The sequence below is a fragment of the Podarcis bocagei genome (assembly GCF_964188305.1).
Source record: "Podarcis bocagei genome assembly, chromosome: 12".
Lineage (NCBI taxonomy): Eukaryota > Metazoa > Chordata > Lepidosauria > Squamata > Lacertidae > Podarcis > Podarcis bocagei.
This window is the reverse complement of record NC_138137.1, coordinates 4,461,670-4,482,737: the sequence shown is the minus strand read 5'-3', so window position 1 is coordinate 4,482,737 and position 21,068 is coordinate 4,461,670. Positions and strand designations below refer to the sequence as shown.

General features: G+C 42.5%; 1 protein-coding gene across 4 annotated transcripts in view; it reads right to left on the bottom strand.

The window, feature by feature from the left end:
• Positions 1–21,068, bottom strand: part of GLI3 (GLI family zinc finger 3) — a 255,223-nt gene that overhangs the window by 31,439 nt on the left and 202,716 nt on the right. For all 4 annotated transcript variants that reach the window (XM_081165088.1, XM_081165090.1, XM_081165089.1 and 1 more), the window contains one exon: positions 19,784–19,924. In XM_081165088.1, coding sequence (XP_081021214.1) covers positions 19,784–19,924 — 141 coding nt within the window. The remainder of the gene's footprint in view (positions 1–19,783; positions 19,925–21,068) is intronic.

The following is a 21,068-nucleotide window of genomic DNA, read 5'->3' as shown; positions in this document are numbered from 1 at the left end:
GCAGTGATTGGTCTTCCTTTGGCTCCAGTGCTCCCACAGATTATTGTTCTTCACCTCACCATGTTTAAAATACCCTTACTTAATCCACTGCTACCATTACTGTCTCAAAGGGATGGCCTATTAATCAATCCTATTGGTGTTTTCATCACCCATCAATAGGTTAACCATGTCTACCATAGACATTTTAATGCTAAAGACAGAAAAGTCCCCAAGGATGCATCAATTGTTGGCCACTGTACAAAGAAAACACTGTATTCTCTGCCGAAGCTCTTTCTGTAGCAATTTAAACACAGTGAGGCAGACACAATATCCTGGAGAGGAAAACCTGCCTTATTACATTCCTGACCCACGAGAAAGGACCTACGCTTAGGGCATACGCTCAATCCACTGGGGAGCTGCAGAGAGGAAGTCATCTAATCTTAAAAATAAAGACAGTCGTTCCTTTTAATCTCTGATAAATTATATACAGTATTTATACATGCAAAATAAATGCATTTTTCTGGCTGAACCTGAAAGGGATTCCTATAACTAGATTTTAAGTCTCTGGGTGTTTGCGCAGGCTTTGAGAGGTTGCTAGTAGAGTATTGAAAGACTGGAAGGTTTTCATTCCAGTAAGATCACGTTGCTTCAATTGAGATACACGTCTACATGGAAAAGTACTGAAAGTCTGCTAAGAGCAAAGCAGTAGGCCAGAAAGGCAGCAATTGCCACAGGAAATGGGGCCTGAGCTAAAAGTCCTCATGGTCTATGGCCAGGACCTGGCCAAGTAAGCTACTTAGGACGACTCCATGTGCTCAGGCCCCAGAGAACTCTTCAGGCAAGAAGAGAGGTGGTTCTGCAAGACTGGCACTTGTGTCCAGCAGGCAGCGTGATTGGCCAGGGCATGCATAAATACTAAAAATGTGGCTTTGCTACCCTTGGCGAGTCAATAGTATAGAAATCCCAAACCCCATGTTCCAATACCTGACTTTGTGGAACCTGGGTTAGAGAATAAACATTCCAGGTCTGGCTACTGGTCTGGCCACCCAACCAGTCATATCCATCACAATGGCACGGATGCTTGAACTGGCTTGTTGCTTTTGCTCTTCCCCAATCTCATCTGCACAATCTGAAACTAAAGACACCCCAACCCAACCCTCTCTGAGAGCAGGATGTTATGCTGCTTTGTTATTAGCTCAAGGGCTAACAGAGGAAGCTGACATTTTAATGACTTCTGCGGAAATCGTCCTGAATTTCAAGTTTTCAGCAGTGGGCCAAAGTACTAAGTCAGAGTTTCCACACAACAAGGAGGCTCAAGGGGTGCAGTTCAGAGAGTAAAGTACACCTAGCCTTGAGTGGTTTCCAAACTTTGTAATTCCTTGGCTTGAATATAACCTCGGTCACTTGTAATCCTCACCTCATCACGGCCCCCCTGTCCCCCCTCATTGCTGTAGTATCACTTCAGGGACAGAAACCTCCCACTCACCACCAGAGGTAAGTTAACAGCTGTAAGTTAAGTGGGTGGGCAGTCGGGGGGTGGATGCTGATGGGTGGAAGGGGGCCTGGACATCAGGAGTTATGGAGTTGGGACTGGAATCACAGTTAACTCATTCACTAATTCTCCCCCTCATTCCAGCTCTCCCACCCCCAGCAGCCTGGATTTCTTTGTGCTTCTCTGTCCTTGCTCACTGGAACCTAACTTTGCATGCCAAGCCTCTTAATCATCTTCTCTGTTCAACTTTAGAAATCTGTGATAGTTTGCCGGCTCCTTTGTTAAACTTGCGGTGAGGAAAAAGACTTGATACTCTAGCGGAGGCCTACCTGCCTGTGAACACAGGTTTACCAGAAAACACAAGAGGAAAACCAGGGGTTGCATTTCTGAATCAGAACTTGGATTTTATCACACAGACAAACTATAATTAATTGTAAAAAATAAATAAAAATATTTCCCCGTGTGTCTTCCTCTTCAAAGTGGTACCCAAGTGCTAATGATAACCTTTGCTGCAGTGTCATACCACGTGATTCTGTAGCCCACGTCCCATTAAATGAATAGCTCCTTCCATCATCCACTGGTAATACTAAGGACTAGTTCATGTATGCCATTTGATTTTTCTATATTCGATGACTGGAAGAGGAACATATGAAATGACTTCAGTGAAAAACACTGTGTTGTAGGTGATATTAATCAATATGGACTTCTGCGTCCAATAAGAGTGTGTGTGTGTGTGTGAATTCTGGCTTTTGTGGTGCAGTCCCCAAGTGATGGACCATGTGAATATGAACCAGTTGTTAGTTCCCAATACCCATTTTGAGAGCAGTTATGTAGCACCATAATTAACAAGACAAACCTGGAGCAGAGAGGAATAAATGGGAGCAGGGCCCTTCACCATCTGACTGCTTTTGAATTTCTCAAAGGCCTTTTCAGCTTGATGGGGAAGGTTGTGCCAGTGCAATACCTTTCACGTATTGTGTTAGCAACTCTACTGAATAGGAATAGCATTAATAGGGAACTAAGCCAAACAATTCTGCCACACTTGCCAAACTAATGAATGCTGCCGCAAACATGCTGATCACTGCAATCAGAGGATCGTCAGATATGAGATTTCTTCTCTATTGGTCAAATTAGTATTAACATACATCTTTGAATAGCTACAGCGTGTTGACTAAAAATAAAACATATTTTCTGCTGCTCCAGTTTCACAATATAAATTCAATTTCTTTGGTATGTGGTAATGTACCCTAGGAATAAATTGCAGCCAAAAAGTTGAAGGTGGGGGGGTGGGGGTGCCATGGAAATGAGTACACAAAAATCGTAACATACTGCCTAAACTACGGAACTTTTTACTGTAAATATACAATGCTTTTAAAGAATTTGCTCTGCAGTACAACACTGAGTTTTGGAAACAGCACAGAAGTAAGGTTTCTACCAGCAGGCTCTTTGAGTTAAAATGTAACTCTATATTCCAACTGCTTTATATCATTTTATATTAGAAGAGACAAACTACTTAATCTCATGAGCCAACATATAACGTGGTTTGATGGAACAAAGCAGGGAAACTGAGCAAATTCTGTTTCTAAATAAGAATGTGAAACTTTCCAAACTCCCACATTTATCCAAATCAACATCCACATGGCTCAGTGGAAAGTTCTTCACAGCACAAAATAACAAGCAAGAAGACCAACCAGATACTGAACAGTGCTGTCCGCCTGCCCCTTTATGTACACTCAGGTAGCCAGATCAAAATTGTATTTTTTTAATGTGGAAGAATCTGAGTTCGTGGTGCTTGAAATAAAGATCATCCATCATGTTCTGTGGGACCATGAATGAAGCCTCATGATCAGGAGAGCATTTGGATTCACACGCAACTTGCAGGTTCAGACCTGTTAGAAAAGAGGCCTGGTGGAGGCTTCTTCCTGCCACTCCAAATAGACAATACTGATCAAGACGGAACACTGGCTAGAGGTCTCTAAGGCAGCATTCATGTTTCTGTTCATTTGGAGTCAGGATCTGTCCTCCTCTGTCCATGCTTACTACTCTGCCAGGATAAGGAGTGGCAATTGTCTGGCTGAAGTTAGGAGTCTGCGAGTCGGGGAGAAGTGCAGTCAGTGCCCATCAGCAGTTTCCTGCACTAGCAAGGTGTTGGACCAGGTGATCTTTGAGGCACCAGGTGACCTTCCAACTTTATGATTGTCTAGGCTTGCCATTTGTCAAGTTGGAATAGAACTTAAGCACGTAAACTCCAATGTGTCTACGCCCAAATTGAAGAGTCATATCCCAGACTGTACACAGGTAAAGGACTGCACTTAAAATAATGAGTAACAACCAAAACTATCATTACTACTCCTACTACGGTCTGCTCTTTGTCGTAAGGTCCCAAGGAGGGTTGCAACAATGAAAATATACAATACTGAAATCAGTTTAAACAATTGCAGCTGGAAGAATATGGTGGACACACACACACCCACACACACACACCCCAAGTGTTAAAAAGCTGGGGTAGAGAGGTGCATCTTCTGCAAGGAGGTGACACACAGGTGTTTGTAGGCAGTGAAAGATTGGATGCCGACCAAGAAACTGAAAGTGAACCCTGAAAAGACAGAGGTGTTATGTGTTCCAAGTTCAGGAGGTGGGGGAAGTGCCTGTCCCAGACAGGGCAGCAAGGAGAATGTTCATAGCTTGGAGGTACTCCTGGATCCAACATTGTCCCTTGAGGCCAAGGTAGCCTCAGTGGCTAGGAGGGCCTATTTCAAGCTACTGTTGGTTTGCCAGCTATGGCCCCTTCTGGACAGAGATTACTTGGCCACTGCATTCCATGCTCTGGTAACTTCCAGATTGCATTATTGCAACGCACTCTACATGGGGCTACCACTGAAGGTGACTCAGAAACGTCATCTGGTTCAAAATGCAATGACCAGATTTCTGGCTGGAGTTGCCTTTAGAACTCACATAACCCCTGTTCTAAAACGCCTGTGTTGGCACTCATATTAGTGTTACAAATGCTAAGTTAGCTGGCAAACTAGTCATAGCTGACTAGTTTGCCTCCTGACAATACACTTCACTGACAATACTGGATCCAGGAGTATACCCAAGTTAAGGCCCTGTTCTTTCCAGGGAAGGCAATCTCTCTACCACTCAGGCCCAAGAACTTGGAACATCTAACACCTCTTTGTCTTACCAGGATTCAGAGGAGATTTACTGACCCATTTGCAGGCCATCACTGCTTCCATGCACCAGTCTAGCACCTAAAATGCCTTTCTGGATTCAGATCGAATGGAGAGATAGAGCTGAGCATCACTGGCTTATGGATGACACCTCCCTCTAAATCTCCTGATGATGAGCTCCCAGTGGCTTCAAATTGGCGTTAAATAGGATGAGGCGAAAGATGGAACCCTATAGGATGTCACAGAACAATTCCAATGATGCAGAGCAAAAATCAGAAGCTCCGTTGAACAGAAGTACATGATGCTGATATTACACATGCAGCTAAGTACCACTAGAGTTCAGAGCAGAATAAACTATATGACTTCAGACTTCAGGGTGGGTTTCAAATTCTTGAATGCTCCTTTGCATTAAAAAGCAAAGCATAGAGTGTGGCTGTGTTAGATCCTGATTTCTTTCTGGTTTGCATTTTTTAATTAATTAATTTTTCTTCTTAAAAACAAATGGGAACACTAAGCAAATTGGATCATCACCATCATCATAGTCTGAAATGGCATAGCTCAAAGTTCAACTGCATCTGTAGATCAGCCCTATGTAATTGGAGGCCCCAACAATATAGGACAGAGCTTTCCAAACTATTCATGTCAGTGACACACATTTTAGACATGCATCATTTTGCAACACAGTAATTCAGCTTTACTAGCAAACTGGAGGTTAAACGAACCTCTTTCCAGCTCTGGGAGGAGCGCAGGGAGCATTCGCGTGACACACCAACACACTGCAGCCAACACACTAACATGTTGTGACACAGTTTGGAAAGCTCTGCTATAGCATGTGGTCTGGTTTAAAATCTGCTCCTGGAATTCTTAATGCTTCAGTATTTGAAGATTTATACTGACCTGGAATTAGGTAGCCAATCCAAACTGAAAGAGAGCAACAGTGAAAGCAGCACTTAGGCAATTGTATGTATATACATCTATGAATGTAGATGGAATTCAAGAAGAGAAGGGAAAGTGTGGAGTCTCATGGGCACTGAAAAATGGAAGGCGGGGGAACTAATGAATGGATGGACATAGCTCAGCTGCTTAATCTTCTTCCATCTGAAAATTTAGCGTTTTCTTACCTGCCACTTCATTTCCTACTACTGTTCTGTCTTTTAGTGCTTTCTTGACACATGTAGGAAAGGGTAAAAGCTAATGAGTGTGGGTGTCAGCACAATATAAATTACTACGAAGGGAAAACTTGATGCATGGCTCAGGATCTGAAAGTGGAACGTCCGCCATTGTTTGCGATTATGGATCACATCACAATCTAATAGCAATTTTTATTTAATCAATAATTTCCATGCTGAACAGACAGGCCTGTTACAGAGGATCGACAAGCAGGTACTGATAACAACACGGCTCGTTATTAATCTTTACCCTGCCAGCTTATCAGCCAAACTACTGTAAAAACCACAACCAAGATGGATTTAGAAACAAGATTCCCCCCACCTCGCCTCTACTTCATCCTCTGCTGTTTTTCAGGTACCTAATGTTTCATACTTTATACACAAAATATATTTTGAGGAACCTGAGGCTTGAATTACATAGAAAGGCAATTCATATTAGGCAATTTCACAAATCAGTGGGAACTAGCCCAATGCTCAGTACCATTATAGGCTAATAAATCATACTTTCTCTTTGAGATGTCAATCGCCAAAGCCCTTTGTAAAAATGTTGGCATCTGTAATTCAGCAAAGCCTTTTCATCTTGAAATAAGATGCTCTAGACTGATAACAAGAATAATCCTCTCTTGATCAAAAAAAAAATCTGCATTTTACCAATTAAAGCTGCTGCCAGAAGCCAAATGGGGCAGCACTGAGACTCCACTGAAGTTTATCTCTGCTAAACACAAGGAGGAATACAGTTAAAGCTTTGTTTCATTTTCAGCCTGACTACTTTATCTCACTCTAAGAACTGCAGCATCTTGGCCCTGGTGATACCACAAGAATGGGATCCGCAGACCTCATACCTACACTACAAGCCACCGCGCGCGGCTCCCCACTCCTGACAAAGACACCACCCATTCATTTTCAAGATTAGACACCCGACACCTTGAAGAAAAGTCACAGCAGCCCGCAAGTTTCCAAAAAAGGAAAAATGCTGGATTTATTACACCGTGATAAAAAGATCAGATACATCCTTCTATTAAAAGGCTGTACAAACAAAGGGCACAAGAAAGCTAAAGAAAACAAATTTCCACACACACACCCCTGCCAAAAGTACAATGGGAACTTCAGGGTCAAACGTGCTATACAAGATGCCTAAGCAATTTGAAATAAATACACATATAAGCTCAGTGTACTATATTAATAACTTTTAAAAAATCCTGTTGGATCGGACCAAAAGTCCATTTAACCAAGCGTTCTGTTTCCAACCATGGCCAGCAGAAGGCAAGAAGGCAACTATCATCTCAAACTGCCTAATTCCCTTAACTGGTATTCAGAGGTATACTGATTCTGATCTGAAGATTACACTGAGTTATAGTTACATTCATATCATCTGTGAATTCATGAATTTTTAAAGCAATCTACGTTTATGGCCATCCTTGTGCCCTGTGGAACTGAATTTTCTAAGTTAGTTATACACTGTATGAAGCAATACATTATTTGCCTGTTCTGAACCTTTTGTTGTTTGTTGTTGTTGTTCCCACTGGGCAACTCTATGAGATCCAGTATAACAATGATTTTTTACTTCCTGTTCTTCCATACCCTTCGTAATTTTATAAACTCGAATCAGGCATAGTGCCATTTTTAAAAATAGGATTCTGTGCATCAGTCGTACACTGTGAAATATAGGAACCATGTATTATAGGCAAGTCCTGGACAATTGGACTGAAATGACTGGAACTTATTGCACTCCTCCCTCTACATTTTAATGGGGCTTGTGCAGACTTTGCCAGAAGATTGCGCCCTAAACAGTTATTTACCCAAGCAAAACTAACACATCCACGAGGTATGAGGCAACCAAGTACCTATGTGTACAAAATACTGAACTTGCAACTTTGTGTACCAACTTTTTAGCAGTGATGACTGCAATTTGGCCCTTCAGAGCAGAACATTCTTAGGGCTCTTTGCCAATTCAAAGGCATGGGAGTTAACATTAGTATATGAAGAAGACCAACCCTTCATAACAAAAAGGAGCACTTATATACTTATCCAGACATTTTGCTTACTCCATCCTGCGATCTCAGCCTCAGTAATGATACTTTTAGCTAAAACCAACTAAAGGACAAACAGTAATTGTTCTTTTCAAGATGAAGCATGTGGGAGAAGTTTTCTTACCACACCCTGTCAACTGAACTGCATGGAAAAGAAATTTGGCTGAACGATAAATATCACAATTAAAAGAACATAGGAGCAGCATAGGTCTGGATGAAATATGCTCTTGGTTAGGTCAGGTGTCATCTTAAACTAGTGAAGCTCAAGGAATGTGATGCATACGTATTCCAAAAAAGCAAACTTACCCATAAGTAAGTTGGAATATCACACTTCTCTGAATTTTTCAGAGATGGTCTGAGGGCTGCATTAAAAAAATCCCAGTCTTGTTTTACAGATAATACCTACTCCAAAGCAGCTCGAAGGCCTGTCTAAGGTTGTGACCGCTGTGTGCACAATTAAGGTGGGTCTGCAAATGCCCTCAGAAACGAAGAGACCCGACAGAATGCTGTCCACCATCTGAGGAAAAGATGACTGACACAACAGCCAAGTGGCAACAACCATATTCTGTGCAGTATTTCCGGGAGGAATTTATTTATTGTTTAAAAAAACTACATTCCCCCATCACAAAATTCCAGGGTGGGTTACAACAAATATATAAAACAAGATATTAAAAGAACATCTACAGCATGTTTCACATCCTGTTGGCTCCTAAGGATGTTGTGTTCCCATTTTAAATGTGCACACAGTGGTTGTGGCGTTTAGCTTGGGATTTTTAGCTGCTTTAAGTGTTATTACAGGTAAAACAAGACTGGTTTTTTTTAATGGCAGCCCTAGGATGATGTCATAATACTAAGTACAAATTTATGGTTGTTTGGGATGGATTTTATAAACCACCAAAAACCCTGTGTGGAAACAGAATGGAAAAGGCTTAGGAACACATATGGAAGTGACAAGAGACTAGAAACAGACAGACTCGTCTGCCCTTATTTTAAACCACTTCTGAGGGCACACTTGTCCATACAAAGGTGGCTGCTTCACTGTAATAAGCGATGTTCAGGTATCATTTGGAATCTTGGTTCAGTTGAAAAACTCCTCCGCAGGCAATACTTCCAAAGGGGATGCTAATACTATATCTGCACGTGGCAGAGAAAGTCTCACTATTACCCAATGAAAATTCAATGCAGTTTTCTGATGGATTCAGTGCTACCTAATGAAACAGACTTTTCTTCACTATTTTTGGAATTATATGGCTCCTTTTAAAAATCATTATAGGAAAGATGGAGTAAAAAGAGTAGATGATAAAGAATGCTGAACTAGCTATATATTGTTTTATAGCATCTAATTACAATAGTTCAGTTTTCCTGTTGGTTAGGTACAAATTTTGATAACAAAACTAAAGCTATCGCAAGAGAAAATTTTACACGTAAAATTGCAAATGCATAGTTAGAAGATTTGCAATTTTCTACTAATGAGGGGGAAAAGAGAGTTTTACCCAGTGCCACACTAAAGTTGAGAATGTCCTATCTGATTTGCAGTTTTCCTCACACCTTCTCTTTCATTAGTCATGTTCTACACAGGAGTGTTCAGAATAAGGTTCAACTCCTAAGTGATGCCAGGTGTGTAAAATAAATTTATATCTGTGGGGTTCTATTTGACCACATTACATTTAAACTGGATTCTTAGTGCCTGCAAGTACAGCATTTCCCTATCAGCATGGAAGGCACACAGACCATGAATTCATGACCATCTCACACTGCATACGTAAGAACATGTCCCCCTGCACAGGGAAGTTTATTTTATATGCACTGAGAAGCAGCAATACAACTGGAAGATGCTGAATTTGGAAGGAAACACCCAGTCCGTTTTAACCTGTGCAGCCAATTTTTGAGCAGACACCTGAAAACACCCAGAGCAAAACCAGCTGCAGAGGTCTCTCCTTAAAAAAAAAAAAAACCACTACTGAAGCAACTGATAAGAACATCAAGCTTCTTCATACACCCACAAATGGGGGGAGGATTAACTTGTAAATTCATCTCAAATCTCACTATACACAGAAGAGACACCAGTAACTATGTGGAATTGCACCAGCAGAGGAGCACCAAAATGAAACAAAAGCCCACCAGAGTCACGCTTAGGAGAAAGATGCAAAACCTCAATGGGAGGAAGCTTGCAGGGCGGGGTTTTTATTCAATACCAATGGGAGCATTTCCACTGACTTAACTGATCTTTTTATATCGTTCCCCCAGTGAGCGGCAGAACCCGGCAGTGGTTGTGCTAGCTGTCTCTCAAGACCCCGAAAGCCACATTCCCTTTACAAGCACATTCTGGGCTTGCCTTGATGAGAAAGATGCATCCTGAAAGGGGACAGGGAAAGTGCCAGGAGTTGCTGGCATCGTCATGGGCTGCACATGCAAAACAGCTGCAGAGCAACCATGAGGCGCGTCTGGAATTACTTACCCTTGAGACCAAGAACACTTACGCAGTTACTTTTGATGAGGGTTAGAGGTCTGCGATGCAATTTTCTTGTATATATTTTAACAGAAACATTCCACATTATAGTTCAGTGTGTGGAAGGGAAGACAGAGAGGGAGACTCACACAAAAGGGAGGGGGGCACGCAAAGATTTGCCTTCAAGTTATGGCTGAAACACTGAAGCATGTATGGTTGGGGTTTGGTTTTTTTTTACTAATCCTTATAGGGTGATTTTGGGAACCAATCTTGGCAAATTTAAAATCCAAGACACTTCGCCTTCTTCTTGGAGCTGATGAAAGGATGGGTGCCTCATTCATTACTGCTGTTGTCTGGGACTACATGGATGACTACAAAATCCAGAATAGGAAGTGAAAATGCCAACACCAGCAGACACACTAACGTAAACACGCTGGTCCCACTTTCTGAACATAACACATTATTGAGAAAAGTTTCATTAGGCAAGCATTTGCATAACGAGCCAACAATTTCTATTGTTTTCTATGGGAGAAATCCCAATAACTTCCTGACAGCCTGATAAAACAAGGTGACAGAAGGACCATTGAGTTTAACTTGTACCAGTCACCCTCCCCAGATCTTCCAACTCTGATCTAAGCTACTGCCCTCTTCCTGGCAGTGGTCCTGTCCCTTTGATGCCAGTTTTTGGACCATTCCCCGCCCCCCCGGAGCTGGCCAGTGAGTCAGTGGTGCTGCTGTGTGAGCCTGCAAGGGCTGCTCCTCCACTTCTTCCTCCTCCTTCCCAGGCACTGTGAAGCTGCCTCCTGGTTGTCAAGATGGACGCTGAGCCGCTGCTGCCCCAGAGTGGAAAAGCAGTGGAAAGTACATTGGAGCCAAGCCTGGCTGGCAACTGGGGTGGTGTGGATGAAGAAGAGGACAAGGGGGGCCTGGGCTTCCTCCTTGGCATCACCCTCGCTGCTTCCAGGGCAGAGTCAGCAGGTCTTGTCATGGCAGCAGTGGCCGGAGGAGGTACAGCTGGTGGAGCTGCCAGTTTGGACCTCGCAGGTCGGAAGTGGAAGAAGGTCTGAGGGAGGGCAACTGGGTCATGCCAATGTAGGTATATAGTAGGAAAACGTTGGCCTTTCTTTCAAAATAAAATGCAGCATTAAGGAAAGCTGTTCTCGCAGGGGTCTGGCTGCTCGGATATCTGAGTCAGCCATTTGTGTAATGAGGACTGGGTACAAATTCCCCATGTTCAGATAAGTGAATTTTCACATAATGAGAGTTCAGAGAGTGGGACCTGCACATACTTCAAAATCTTGAGAAGGCAATTCCCCGTTGCTGCTTTCTGTAATGTTTATTTCTCCTATATATCCCAAATTTGTTAAATGTGCAGGCCTCTGAAAATAATCCATATAGTTATAGTAGACTGAGTGCTCCATCCTGGTAGTCCTATAGGCGGTAAACCAAGCTACTGAGCATCCTGGAAGGGGCATTGCTGGTGGTCTGGTAGCAATTTAATAGAAGTTGTATGGTGGGTGGGAATGGATCATGCTGGGAGTCACCAGCAAAGGCATGCAAACTAGTCATTCTACTATCCCTAAAAGGATTCTCCAGCAGCAGATCCTATTCGGTTGGTATTACCATCAGCACATTTCAATTTCACAGAATACAACGAATGCAGAAAAAGCACATGCATGCTCACATGCTCATCCTCTGTGTCTGTTATGCACAGAAGATGGTCAGTTAACACCATGTAATCCCCTAGAGTGAATGAACAGAATAATCATTGAAGCAGCCTCCTGTTTCTAGTTTATGAAAGGCCATCTTTGCTGGTGATAACAGGGAGGATGCGAATCAGGATCACCGTTCCAGGCCCCACACTTAACTGGTGGGCCCCACCTGGAAGAAGCTCTCCCCCCCCGGCAGTACTTAACAAGGTGGCCAAGGGCATCCGCTGCAGTCTGGCGGGCCCCACTGGCTGTGAACATCTTGAGAGCTGTGTGGGCACGAGGCTGCCATCTGCAACATCCCCTGTGACCTTCAAGGTGCTTCGGGCAGCAGCCAACAATGAATCACTGCTATTGGGGCTGGCTGGCAAGGAGGAGGAACAGAAACAACATTTGTGTCCCCTTTCATAAAATTTGTACACCACTGGATTAGGGGGGGGACCCCACAAAGTGGCTTGTGAAAATAAATGGCACTAGCTCTGGCTGCTCAGAGGAGGAAGAGGAAAACGGAGGAAAGAATGACCTCAATAAGACCCCCACCCTCTGAAGGGAATCATACCCCCTAGTTATACTTTCAGTGGGAACCAGAATGTCTGAGCAGGAGCAAGGCCCTTTGAATTCAGTGAGGCTTACCCATAAGTAACAAAAAGCTGAGGTAACAAAAATCTGCTTGCACTACAAACCATTCCAGAACCTATTCAAGTGTGGATTCATTACCCAGAATTAAATTAATTAGTATTTCACTCGAAAAGCACTGAAGTTTTCAGACATCTGTGACGGGAGTTCAGGGGTAAGATGTGGAGCGGACAGCTTCTCACTAAGAACAACTGGCGTGCTTTCAAAGTGATCTAGCATGAGAAATGAAGAATAAAAATGAGGGCCTGGGATGTTTAGTCCAGTCCACTTCCAGTCCTACGTCTTTACCCCCCTATTCTTTAATGAGTTGCTTTGTAAAAAGTTGGAATGTGTGAGTGAATTGTGGGAAAGATTTTTCTTCCTATGTGTTCCTTAAAATTCTGCCTCCCCCCCCTCTTTAAATGATGTGTAGATTGATTTCAAAGAAATTAAGCACTTCCTCTGTTTGTTAATGCTGGGGAAGAGAAGGATTGCAACCTCAATTTAATTTAATTTATGAGGAAGGAATTATGTGGTGATTGATGAATGGGGGTAAATTAATTGAAGAGAAACTGATGGTTACAGATACAAATGCACTCATTTTGCATTGTATTTTATCAGAGGTTCCTCACTGAGAAGATCAGCAACCCAAAACCCACTTCTCTGAAAAAACAGTTCCTCACCACCACCACCTTCCTGTGTAACATGCAGCAGCTGGTGGGGGGGGGGGAGCACTCGCAGTGTCCCAGAACGCACTCCCAGTTTTAAAAATCTCAAGTTCATTTCCCAGCAGACATTCGAGGGTTTCAGATTGTGAGCCAGAGTGAGGGGGGGGGGGGAGAGATGGAAAAGTACTGGCTTAGCACAAGGCCCCTTAAATGCCACAAAGAGCTGTCACTGTAACCAGATAACTACGATTCACAATACAGTGAGTGTTAAATAAACAAGTTGCATGCACACAATATTTATGTACATCCAATGTAATTTTTAGGTTCATTTTTGGTTCTCAATTGTGAGGTGCCTCACTTCCGATCTTAATGAAACAAGAACTGTAAGAGTCTTTCGTGACCGCTTCCAACTGTTATTTTCTATGAGTCTTGATGGGGTTAGAAGGTGGAAAGCCTGCTAGTACAATATGGATAGCTTTGCACTTTCCATTACAGTGGTACCTTGGGTTACAGACGCTTCAGGTTACAGACTCCGCTAACCCAGATATAGTACCTCCGGTTAAGAACTTTACTTCAGGATGAGAATAGAAATCGTGTGGCGGCGGCGGCGCAGGAGGCCCCATTAGCTAAAGTGGTACCCCAGGTTAAGAACAGTTTCAGGTTAAGAACAGACCTCCAGAACAAATTAAGTTCTTAACCCGAGATACCACTGTATTGTATTCAACATTGGTTGAGATCCTTTGTTTATGGGCTATTTGTTTTTTAGCTCCTCCCTGTTGAACTCTAATGCATGCAGAGGACTCAGTGGTGTCTTTCAGCCCGCCAGCACAACAAAATCAGGATTCTGAGGCTGAAACTAAACAACTGTCACTAGAGGCTCAGATAGAGAATGGTGCCTTTTCCAGCTCCAGCTGGTTCACCAGCTATGACTCCTTTCAGACAGAGATGATTTGGCCAATGTAGTCTATGCTCTGGTAACCTCCAGATCAGACTACTGCAACATGCTCTTTGTGGGGCTGCCCTTGAAGATGACACAGAACCTTCAGTTGATCCAAAATGTAGCAGCCCGATTACTGCCGGGGGTCCATTTAGATCTCATGTACCCATTGCTTTAAAACAGCCACCTTGGCTGCCACTTCATTTCCGGGCCCAATTCAAGGTGTCCACATAGAATCTTCCAACTCTTAAGATTCAATGAGTACACCACTGTTGTATTGTTGGTTGATGTTGCCCTGTTGGTACAAGTTTCCTCACAATAAAGCTGAGCTTATTGGTCATGAATCCACAGACCCTGACCTTCACAGACACCATTGCTTGACCCCAATGCACCGAAGACACTAAGCACCACCTATTCCACAATGCCCAGCAAATGGTCCAGGGAGCACAGCAGGTGAAACCTGCAGCAAGGAGAAACACTTGCAGTAAGAGCTGACAGTAAGAGCTGTTTGACAGTGGAATTTGCTGCCAAGGAGTGTGGTGGAGTCTCCTCCTTTGGAGGTCTTTAAGCAGAGGCTTGACAACCATATGTCAGGAGTGCTCTGATGGTGTTTCCTGCTTGGCAGGGGGTTGGACTCGATGGCCCTTGTGGTCTATTCCAACTCTTTGATTCTATGATTAGGCAGGGTGTTGCCCCTTTAAGCAGTTACTCACTTAACATAAAGATATACCATATTTTTCCTCCCCCATGTATAAGACGCCCCCTATTTTGGGGGACTCCGATTTGGGGACTCCCCACTCTGCACTATCTGTGTATAAGACGAGCTCAAATTTTGAACATTATTTTAGAGTAAAAAAAACATAGTCTTATACACAGAAAAGTATGGTAAATTGGGGCAAAAACCTGCTCTCAGCTAATCAGGCAGCAAACTTTTGACAATAAATATATTGTATACCTGCACCATCTTAAAGCACTCTCATAAAAAACCCTGCACCATATTAAAGCGCTCTCACGTTTCCTCACATAGGAGTCAATGCTTCTTCTAAGATGTTGGGTTGTATCCAATGCTGCTGTCGCATTAGTTGAACAAATGTCTGCTCACACAACAGGACTTTCTCTTCCTTTTCTCCCCGCTAGAAACCACTAAGCATGCACCCTAAAAAAATCTGCTCCTGGTTGGGTGGCTCTCTGGCCTGGAGCAGCTTCTGGGGGCGCACGGAAGGCTGCAGGAGGGAGGAGATGTCCCACTGTCTGAGCAAAAGTCTGTTCTACTTGCACAACAGCATTGTTGTCTACAAACTTATGTCTGTTACAGGACACCATCTAAAAAACAAGGAAGTATGTCTCATTTCAGCACTATTGCACTTACCCAAATTCAAATTTAAATCAATTGATTAACCAAGTAACTCATTAAAGCTCATGACTGATTAGCTAAGGTTTATTTAATTGGAATAACAGTCCTAAGCTGGCAACCTGGTGACAAACTTTAGAATTTACGTGCGTATATGTGAACACACATTAAGACCAACAGTTGATATGGATGCATATGAAAATCTTCATGCACTTCCCATTGAACTTCATGGATGTGTCTGATGTGGACAGAAAGGTGTCTCATCATCCCAAATCACTAGCTTCATGCAACAAACGACAATCAGAGCTGGGCTGGGGCCACTCTGTCTCTCTGATGAAGGCAAGTTGGAAAATTAAAGCCTTAAAATCTGTGAGTTTGGATGTATAATTATTGCTCTTCTGGTCTTTGCTACTATGCAATCAAACTTTCATCAAAGAAAGGAATTTTCTGCTACAAAATCAATAGGAAAGCATCAAGAAAAATAAATCTAATTTCTTTGAATTATGTATCTTCAAGTGTATTTTAAATAAAGAACAGTTATCACTAAGCCTTCATAGGAACAGCAAAGAAATACAGCACTGTTTCAAATTTCTGACTGCCATTGTATTCATACATAACAGTAACTTCAGTCTTTTTCCTTCTGAGGGCAATTTTCCTAAACAAACACTTATCTTGATGCCTAACTTAACCAATCTCTAGTAATTTGTATAATCTAACAGATAGCTGCATTAAAAAAACAAAACTGAGGTTCAACGAAAAGCAGACTAAGGGAAGGGGTGGAATATACAGCATCTTATTAGCTTCTGGGCGCAGAAGTGAATTTATCACACACTTAAAACTAACGTGCTCAGCCCAATTATAATATCTTGTGGGTAAAGAAATTAATTAAAGAGTAGAATGACTAAGGGCCCAGCAGCAAACCAAGTTTGAAAAATAAATAAGGTCTTTTTGTTAGGGTTTTCTCAAAAGGAAGGAAAGAAAGAAAGAAAGAAAGAAAGAAAGAAAGAAAGAAAGAAAGAAAGAAAGAAATTCAACTGGTAATATAAGTAGGTAATCTTTTTAGGGGTTCCGTGCATTGTAAATGAGACTGGCAGGAAACCCAGCAGTCCAGGTCATAGTTCTGCTCTCCAACTTTGTGATTTGCTAATGTGAAACACATGCATCCCTTTTGCACAAAGTTCAAATAACCCTGGAATTCCAAGAGTGTAGCTCAGTGACTGAACCAGAACAAGGGCAGAACTTGTCAGGATTTAAGAGCTTTCAGCAAAGCCCTTCAATTGCAGTCAGCACCCCATTCCTTAGAAGGATATCAATTATAGATAGTGAGTTGCTTTAGCAAGGGGAGTCAGTGCTGTCAGACACTAGATAGACAACCATGAAGAATCATGAATCTTTCTATTAACTGTAAAGGAGAGGGAGGCTGGTGGCAGGGGCGGGGGTGGTGGTAGAGGGAAAGGATGGATAGGTGCTATAAATAAGGCAGACCCTCTGAATAGTTTAACACACTGCCTGTTAGAGCATGCATCACAATCATTTTAAGAAATTTCAGTTCTAAACAGCACATGGAACTTGAAAATCCGCTCCAGCGTCAAAAACTACCTAAGTGGTTTGATCATTATTGTATTGATCTGTATATTTATTTTGTTTATCCACTCACAGGATGGGGCAGTCTGGATATGAACTGGAAACTGGTGGCTCCACACTGCATTTTTAAATGCTGTTTAAGAATCTTGAGACAGCAATGAATAAAAGTATCATTTCCTTCCGCCTAGGATGACCACTGCCAGCTATGTGACCTTTAACATCTAAGCTATGGCATTACCTGAAATGCTACTGAACAGCAGGAAAAAACGACAAAATCACAGCATATGCTATTGGCATGGTATTCAGCATTGCGATGGCAGTTGGCACATCCCACTTATTTGCTGGTGCAGCAAACTCTAAAGCTGTGATTTTCAAAACTTTTGTCCTTGCAGAAACCTTCATATATTTGGTCACCTGCTGCAGAACACCTGTAGATTGGGGAAACCAGGGAAGCGCCCATAAGCACCCACTAAATTTGTAGAGTGCACTGATTAGGCCCACGGAAAGAACGTCCTAGAAGAGTAGAAGTTGGTCTATTATCATGCTTTATATCAAAGAAAGCCTTACGAGCTTCCATGGAACACAGTTTGAAAGCAACTGCTCTAGTGAGTTTGACTGCTCTAGGAGACTTTGACACTCCCTTCTTGGGGAAATACGTTTCCATTGGTCATTGATGGTCTTTCAGAGCCATCTAAAAACCTATTTATTTACTTGGGGCTTTAGATGTCCCAGGTGCCAAATTGTAATCATTTTAATACTTGTGTGCTTAGCTATTTACTGTTCTTGTGGAACATTTTGCAATGGTGTTCTAATGGTATGATACCTCCCTACCCTGGGCTCCTGTATGGAAGGGCAGTGCAGCAGTCAGATAAATAAATGTCATGTGCTACAATGCTGGTCTGTGACTTGTGGGTTGTGGCCTGATCCAAGGTGGGTCACCAGTGGCGTAGCGTGGGTTGTCAGCACCCGGGGCAAGGCAAGTAATTTGTGCCCCCTAACCCGTGGATTTGCGCCTCCTAACCCGTGGATTTGCGCCCCCTAACCCTAACCCCCAGATGTTGCGCCTGGTGCGGCCGGCCCCCCCCCTGCACCCCCCACGCTACACCACTGTGGGTCACAACCACCATGCAAATATATAGTAGAACATTAAGAAGTAGGTCTCCGAATGCATGTTTGAGTTAAAAGTGGATCCTGGGTTTGAAAATGTTGAAGATACCTGTGTTATAGTGAACAAAACATGATGTAATAGCATTGACTTTAATAGGCTCACACTCATGTAGGACTTGCCTCTCTGATTTGTAGAAGAAAGGAAGATACTTGGAAGAGGAATCTGGAGCAGAGAAGCAGCAGGCAGGGAAAGGGTTGTGCACTTTGCCCTTCATAGACTAACAGGGCTGCAAGGAGGATAAAATGGCAGCAACTCTAGCCACACACTGAGCTCTTGTAGCTTGGAAAAGAAAGTTACAAATGGAATAAAATAGATCTCTGTAAAAAAAACACTTACTTGTCTATAAATCTCTATGAATCTAAGGTGCTGCTTTCAGTTCTTTGGAAGAAAGTACAGGATGCAAACAGAACAAACTGACACATTCCAGCAAGCCAGGTAAACAAATGTCATTTTTTGAGATAAAAAGTATTATATTACTTGGCTTCTATGTTATATAAAATTCACCTAATGCTTTCGACGAATGAGTGAATAACACCTGAGGCCAGATAAATATCACTTATTTAGTTCTTATGTAACTCTCACCTGGAAACTCAGATTATATACTGCATGTCACAGTGACTTTGGGTAAAATGTTGACATGCCTATGAAATCACCTATACTCCATGGCTTGCTTGCTGAGCGTTCAAAAACCCAGAGACACAGTAGTGAACAGTGACAGTTGGCTAAAGTGGGGAAATTGTGTTTGAACATTTTTTTAAAGAAACACCTGGGTTGTCAACTTTCAAGTGTGAATGTCATCTTTTACATACTTTTGGATGTCACTTGTATTGTAGATATCATAGGAGGTATGTTAAGAAAGCAGAAACAATAAGATTCATTAATACATATTTACTTTTAAGTAGCTAGTATTAACTCTCCTGCCACTAATGCTATAGGGTTTTGCCTTCATCCAAGGGAACTACAATAACACAATGTACTCTTATTCTACCAAGTAATCCACTTCAGCTTACACACACAACAGAAAATTGATACATAAAATGCACCACAAATCCTTTAGGGTTGGGGGGTGGCGTTTCTCAGTCTCCCCTTTCTATTGTTACAGTCCCATTTGAAAGGGAGGGGAATCAAACTTGGCAAGAGGTTAATAATAACTCATGTCCAGCTTACTATTACTCAATAACTATCAAAGCCTCTGATTCAAAATAGTATTTTGTGGCTTACAGGATCAGAGCCATTACACTCTCTATTGAAGACTTTATTGAATTTTACACTAAGCTTTAGCTGACTGAACAGGTCAAACGCTATAGCTCAGAGTTCTGCTTTATTCGCAGAAACTCAAACTCCTCTCCAGCCCGCAATGCTGTTTGCAAAGAAACTTGACTCAGCAAAGGGTCACAGAACCTGCCCCTGCAGAAAAGGTCACATACTTTTCAAAACCAGCTCCTGAATGCCATTAACTTACATGCACTAGCTGCTCCTGCGTGTCAAACTCTCGCGAACAGCCTTCCCAGTGGCAGTTTGTCTCGTAGACCACTTCAGGCTCCTGCTTGCTTTCATCTTTGTCCCCTTCTTCTTTAACTAGCGTCATGCCTTCAGGTGGCTCCTGGGGGAGTGGGGAGGAGGAGAAGAGGGAAAGGGTGTAAGAAAGAGGGGCAGAATCCCCTAGCTTCAAAAGTACCAGAAGGGTGTGGGAAGGAAACCTCATTCCCTGCCTTTCAGCAAAACCCCAAAGCCCAGAGTTAATCTTGTAAAGCAAAGAAGGAGAAACGGACAATTTCTGCACAGCTGTGTCATGTGCTCCCTAACTATTTTGAGAAAACCCGAATATATATATGGCTCTGCTGTGTCCTATGGACTTTCCATTTGCTTCTAAGACTTTTGGCTAAGGTCCTGTCTGCCATAGGTGCAAAGCCTAAGTTCTCAACTTGTGAAATGAGGATGGCAAAAGACAGAATTGTTTGGGAAACCAGTGGGATATGGAGATGCTGTTAACCAGTCTAAGCCTGATTGACTGGGAGAACTATAAATCAAGCCACAATTTTAAACAGAGCAGTCCTCTCAGGCACAGGTGCCATAAGAACGGTGGTCAACAATCACCAGCAAAATGCAGGTGTTGGCCAGGCAGTATGGTGTTCAGGTGGCTGGTCAAAAATGGATGACATCCTCTGAGTCATGGCCTCTGAACTACCTGGAAACTGCAACCTTTCCACAGCAGATGTTCATTTTACCATGACTGAGCAACTTTGGAGTTTCCTTACCTATACATTTTTTTTGGTCCTTCCTTTCTAACAATGAAAACAAGAAGACTTATTGTAGTGATTCGTGATTGCACACGCATATGCAGCCACACAAAAGTACAGCAGTCATTTTATATCATTCTAGTATTATGGACTGTTATGCATCAGGGTGTGAAACTTCAGCGTTCAACTCTTCTTAGACAGAGAAATACATTGAGTTAGCAAAGCTGACGGGGAAGATCCGGAATCAGCGTGACGAACTGTTTCAAAAGGACTGGAGCAAATTTATATTATATATGAAAGAGTATTGTAAACATCTGAAAACGTTTGTAGCTTTGAGTTGAAATGTTTTGTAATGACATTATAAGGAACTGATTTACATTTAACAAGGGGAAATATAAAAATAAGAGAGAAGGTAAAAAAGTGGTTATAGAAGTACTAAGATTAAAGTAGATATATATGGAAGTCAGGAAGAGGGGTGGGAGGAGGTTAATGCTCTGGTAAGAGAGG